The 5,606-nt window shown below is 38.9% G+C and overlaps 1 protein-coding gene across 1 annotated transcript in view; it reads right to left on the bottom strand.

Annotated features, from left to right (window-relative positions):
* Positions 1–206: 206 nt before the first annotated feature.
* si:dkey-246g23.2 (solute carrier family 66 member 2) overlaps positions 207–5,606 on the bottom strand; it is a 46,759-nt gene continuing 41,359 nt past the window's right edge. Inside the window, exon 5 of the mRNA XM_035664669.1 lies at positions 207–4,001. Coding sequence (XP_035520562.1) covers positions 3,827–4,001 — 175 coding nt within the window. The 3' untranslated portion in view covers positions 207–3,826. The remainder of the gene's footprint in view (positions 4,002–5,606) is intronic.

The raw sequence follows: 5,606 nt of genomic DNA, 5'->3' as shown, positions 1-5,606 counted from the left end.
TGAGCTTGCTCAAACTCAAAGGGTTCGCATGAGGGTTTAGATCAGATTTTAGGTAAAAGAAATCTAAATCCAGCTGTAAATCACAGTAGCAGCCTGCTGGGCTCAGATTTCTTTTTGTTTTTCTTTTTCAAAGTCAGTGTCAAACTTGCTCCAAGACATGTATTTATTTCAAAACACACAGCCAGTAACAACACAAGACCACATGCTGAAATATAAATAGTTTATATTTGAGAAAATAACATGATACATATTTCACATACATACAATTTCAAGACCGTAACATTTTGGATTGGATTTTTGATTTTAGTATGTCACTAGTGTATATTATCACAGACCTTTATATCTTCTGGTAGCCTGGTAGATTATAATGACTAATAATGAGTTGTTTGTTCAGGTAAAATACTTTAAAGGCAACAATTGCTTTTGGTTTTGCAGAACAAGGGTAAATACATTACCTGAAGAAACATCAGTGAACATTAAAACAGTAACTCAAATTCATGCGAATCCTTTTAAAGGACCAGTGTGTGGGATTTGGTGGCATCTAGTGGTGAAGTTTCAAACTGCAACTAACTGAACACCTGTGAACATCTGTATTTGACCATTCTGGGCTACTGTAGAAACATAGCAGTTTAACATCTGTAGATGTTACGTAACGTCTGTAGATAAAAACTATGGTAACAAAAACTATTCTTATTTCCAGGTGATTACACACTAATGAAGTTAGTTATAGTATTATATTCTGTTCCTGAAAATAGATCCACCTAACTGTAACACACTGGACCTTTTAAGGCTTCTGTTTCTTGTTGCAACTGATAATAAATGGTTTTATGATACACATATATATATAAAATCTGGTAAAAGTAATGTAATTTCCCTCCACAGAAATGACAAACCATCTATTTCTTATCAGAGTTGTAGTGGTAAGGCAACAGTACGTTTACCATAATGTGATAAAGGTATTATCACAACCTCTTCAAACCAGGTTTGCTAATCTGTCCTACTGCCCTTCAGCAGAAAAGGCTACAGGGAGCCCAAATGTTAAATTAAATCCAGCAAAGGTGTAGTTCTGAGCCTCTGCTGAGAGAGACAATATAAAGATACACATCTGGTGATAAGAGCATATAGAATACAAAAATAATGCAACTGCAATCCAGCTGTGGTATGCAGGGTGCAGACGATAAGCCACATACATCTTACAATATGGTGATGTAATGTAAGATAACTGGAATTGAAGAATGCATGTATACCCACATTGCATACCCACAATGGAAGGTCACAGAACAACAAAGCTGACAGCCTGCAGTATTAGCTGGACATCAGAAAAGTGTATCAGCAACCCTCGATAAATGTCATTGTGACCAATCCCAAAAATATTTGGCATGTATTACAGCACCAGGAGAGAGGCTTTAATGGATGCATAGACTTATACATGATGTGGCAAAGTGAGCCGCATCCATCAACACATAATGCCGAGATATTCCAACATTCCTTGTGAATGTTTGTTGTTTTCATATGTACACATACACATATACATGACATAAACTGACACAAAAAACAGAAGGAAGTGCTTCTACTTTTAGATTAAGTTTGATTCTCCTTTGGCCTGTGACCTTATAATGCCTGTAAAGACTGATAATGTAATATATTGCTGAAAGATACATGAGAAGACTGATACCACTCTCATGTTTGTACAGTGAATATGAAGCTCCAGCTAGCAGGCGGTTAGCTTAGCTTAGCATAAAGACTGGAAACGGGGGAAGCAGCTAGCTTGCACTGCAGTGTGTAATTTAAACGAGATGTTTACTGAAGAGAAACTAAAGACAGACAGGTATTGATGAAGAGATGGACACAAATTGGCTGCTAAGTTAAAAAGGTGACTGAGAGACTTCATAAGCAGGTACAGTGGCTTTATTACTTAATTAAATCATGGCTAGGGGAGGAAAAAAGAAACCTGCGCAGACTACTGATCAGCTGCTGCTGCTGCTGTGTTTTAGCCTGCAGTGCTTTTGGAAGACGGAACTATCAAGAAACGGGTGAAAGAGCCACAACTTTCCATGAGACTATATTGGTAGATTAGTGTTTGGGTTATAAACAGAACTTCTAAATAAAATATTTGTGCATTTTGGAAGGCTGGAATGGATAAATAAGGTGTTAATGTTTCTGTAATGGCAAGCATTACATAAACTGTCCTCTGTTTAATGGGGCATTTTTGGGTGAATGAAGACATTTCAAAGTTTGTTTTCTACTTTAGATGGCTTGTCTAGGAATGACTAAACATGCAATGAAAGGGAAACTAAATATTCTAATCTAAAGGCACCGTCTGAGAATTGATTTGGGGGTACGAAAAGAGGAGGATACGTTTTCTTTTGGCTAAAGTATTCGTTTCTGGGAGGGCAGTGGGTGGTCACAAAATATTAAACATTCCAGTCACTCTCTTGACTGGAGTATTTAATATTTTGTGCACTTCCACTTCAAATGTGTGTGTTGGTGGCTATAGCATAGTTACATGAAGATATTAAGGTTTAAATTGCGGTACACAATTTAACAAGTTGTACCAATTCAATATCGTTCAATATTATTTTTCAGATATTGGGATATTGTTACAGATTTCTTTTAATTCAAGGAGAAAGAAAATATTTATAATGTGGAACGTAAGATTTAGAGCCCTCTGGATGGCAATAACTTTTATAAAGTCCCTAAAAGTAAGTAAAAGTTTTTTTTAGCACTTTATTTTAACCTTTATTTAACCAGGAAGTCCCTTGAGATTTAAATCTCTTCTGTAAAACTAAACCAAGTCTCACTTGGTTGACTTTTCATTCATACGTTTCCTGCACATTCAAGTCTTTTCCTGTTTAGTTGAGTGTTAACACTAAATGTGTTCAATAAATGAAGGTAAAATACAGTCTACTGTAATATTCCTGCTCAGCATGTTGATTTAACCATTGCTTATCGACCATGCTTATGACTGGTTCTTTGAGACCATTTGGAAGAGCAAAAAGACATCAAAGAATCAGCAGACGATGGGACACTAGAGAATGCCACAAATATGTAGTAACACTGTTAATTAAGTTACATATTTTGACCTGAAGTCTGACTTGTTCTTTGGAGTATACAAAAGATGTTGTGACTGAGGTACAGTGCAAAGCATTGCAGCATGGCCACAGTTCTTCATGGTTTTCACACACCCTGTGGAAGACTTGCAATTCTTGTCAATTAAACCACAAAGTAGAGTCATAACACACAGATTGTGGCCTTGGCTTGCCGCTGGGTGCCAACAGCAAAAATCAAATACAGCTGCAGACACACCAGAAAGCGTGTCACACACACACACACTCTATCTGTGTATCATGAGAACAGTCCATGGACGTGTGGAGTGTGAAGAGGGAGACTCATCAGTCAGGCAGTAGATTCCAGTGCAGGGCTACTAGTGTAGGACTGGTTGTTACAGCTGCCATTACAGCAGCACACACCTTCTGTTAGTGAGCTGCCAACGTGAGTAATGTTTCCCTCTTACAGTTTCTATGTCCACTACACTTCAGGATCCAAGTAACGTTCAACACAGAACAAATAAATAGTATAAAATGCTGAAAATGCACCAAAATACTTCTTTATCTCACTAACAATTTAAAGGAAAATGTGTTGTGTTATTTGGAATTTGTTCAAGGTTAAAAATATTTGCTTAATTGCACTTTTAAAATGTTTGGCTCTGCATGATACCCACAATACTTTGGCTGAAGGCTGAACACTATAAAGACTAAAAGGATTAGACTCATTGAAATTCACACAGAAGCCCTGATTTTTACTTTGCCCAAAGCAACAGTCACGTTCAACCTAGCTTGACCCGTGTGTCTTGGCTGTAGAAAAGGACCTGCAGCAGGATGGCCACGTCGATTAGGATCTGGACCAAACCGCAAACCCAGAACTGAGCCGGGCTTTCGTTCATCACGAAGTAGGTGGTCTTGAAGATGTCACCGGCTGTCCACAGAAGCACCATCTTCACACTAGAGCACAGAGAGACACAGAGAGACACGGTGAAGGTGTGGGAACAGAGAGAATTAAGGAGTTTTCTCTTTCAAGAATATTTTGACATTTGGGTAATACACTTAGCATAATGACTGGAAACCGCAACAGCTTGACTCTGTCCAAAAGCAAGGGGGTTAGGAGCTATTTCTTAGCCTGGACCAGCTACCAAGCAACCAGCTGAGGCTCCTCGAAGTTACTAGTGCCAGCCAGAAATAGTACAGCTCATTACCCCTCATAAAATCACAATGTGTTGTTTTTGTGTGGATTTTGTTACCATTTGATGGAGCCAGGCTATCCAGTTTCCCCCTCTCTATGCTATACTAAGCTAATAGTCTACTGGCTTCAGCTAAATACTTCTCAGGAAAGAGACAAATTAATTAGTAAATTCTTACAAAATGTCAAACTATTCCTTTACATGTTTTATCTTTTTTACAAAGAACACAAAGTAAAAAAACTGCAGTTAAAGAAAAATATCAGCAGTGTGCTTCTTTTCTGTTTTACAACTGCAAACCTTTAACTGGTTTTGAAAGTGTTCTGGTCTTGATTTTGTTCCTGCTGTATAAGAAACAGCAGGGAGGCAGTTTAAAAATCAATGAAGAGGGTGAAGTAAACTACCAATTGATCACAGCAATTAAGAGACAGTGATGGAAAGAGACATTAAGGCTGAGAAGAAAGACCTTGAGGAAGATATGAGTCTTACCATGCCAATCCACCCCTCACCTCCATACTTTCTGATGCCGTCTCATTTATTTTCATGTTTCTTTAACTCTTCCCCTTCACAGCCTCTGCCCTCACTCCTACTCCAGCGACTATCTGCTCCCTCTTCTATTTCCTATCTGGACAGTGTCCCATAGGTATGAATGTAATATGAGTTTATTCTTTTTATTGGGGATGACTGGGCCTGGGGGCGGAGCAGGACCATCAGTCATCAATGAGACATACTGTAAGGGTCAGAGGGGTGAGGGAGAAAGGAAAGGAGAGAGACAGAGACAGAGAGCCTGCAGAGGACAGCATTTATCTAGCATACAGTAAGAGAGACAGGGCTAAGACAACAAAACCACCAGAGAGAAAGAGAGGGACCTCTGTGAATGGGGAGAAGACCTCTGTGAGAAAGATATGGATGATGAGTGCATATGGGGGTAGAGGCAGCCTAATGACTATAGGGAAAGATGTCCTGTACTATCCTTGAGCTCCCCTTGCAGAGTCATGTCAAACTCCTAACTCTCCCCTGGGCTCTCTCCAGGCCCTGATGAGGAACCGAAACAATCCTGTCCTGGCATGGAAATAAGGACATTCTTATTCAGCATACCTGGGAATGTACTAAATATAGACATTGCATTGCAGTATTGAAATGTGATTAATAACCCAAAATGATGCAGGCTGCCAACATGGGCTGTGCTGGAGAGCTACAGGATGTGTAATGATGGAAGTTAAACTCACAGCTGTTACTATACACATCTGGACACTTTTATATACAATCATATGTGGATTCATTATCTGTAATCCAATAGACTGATCATCACTGTAGGGGAAGTTGTTCAATATATTCAAGTTGTATGTTTTTGATTGGTCCAATATCTGTA

Source organism: Morone saxatilis, unplaced genomic scaffold (genome assembly GCF_004916995.1).
Source record: "Morone saxatilis isolate NCDOM2014 unplaced genomic scaffold, NCSU_SB_2.0 Contig2, whole genome shotgun sequence".
NCBI classification, from domain to species: domain Eukaryota; kingdom Metazoa; phylum Chordata; class Actinopteri; family Moronidae; genus Morone; species Morone saxatilis.
The sequence above is the reverse complement of the archived record's forward strand: the minus strand, read 5'-3'. Positions and strand labels throughout refer to the sequence as shown.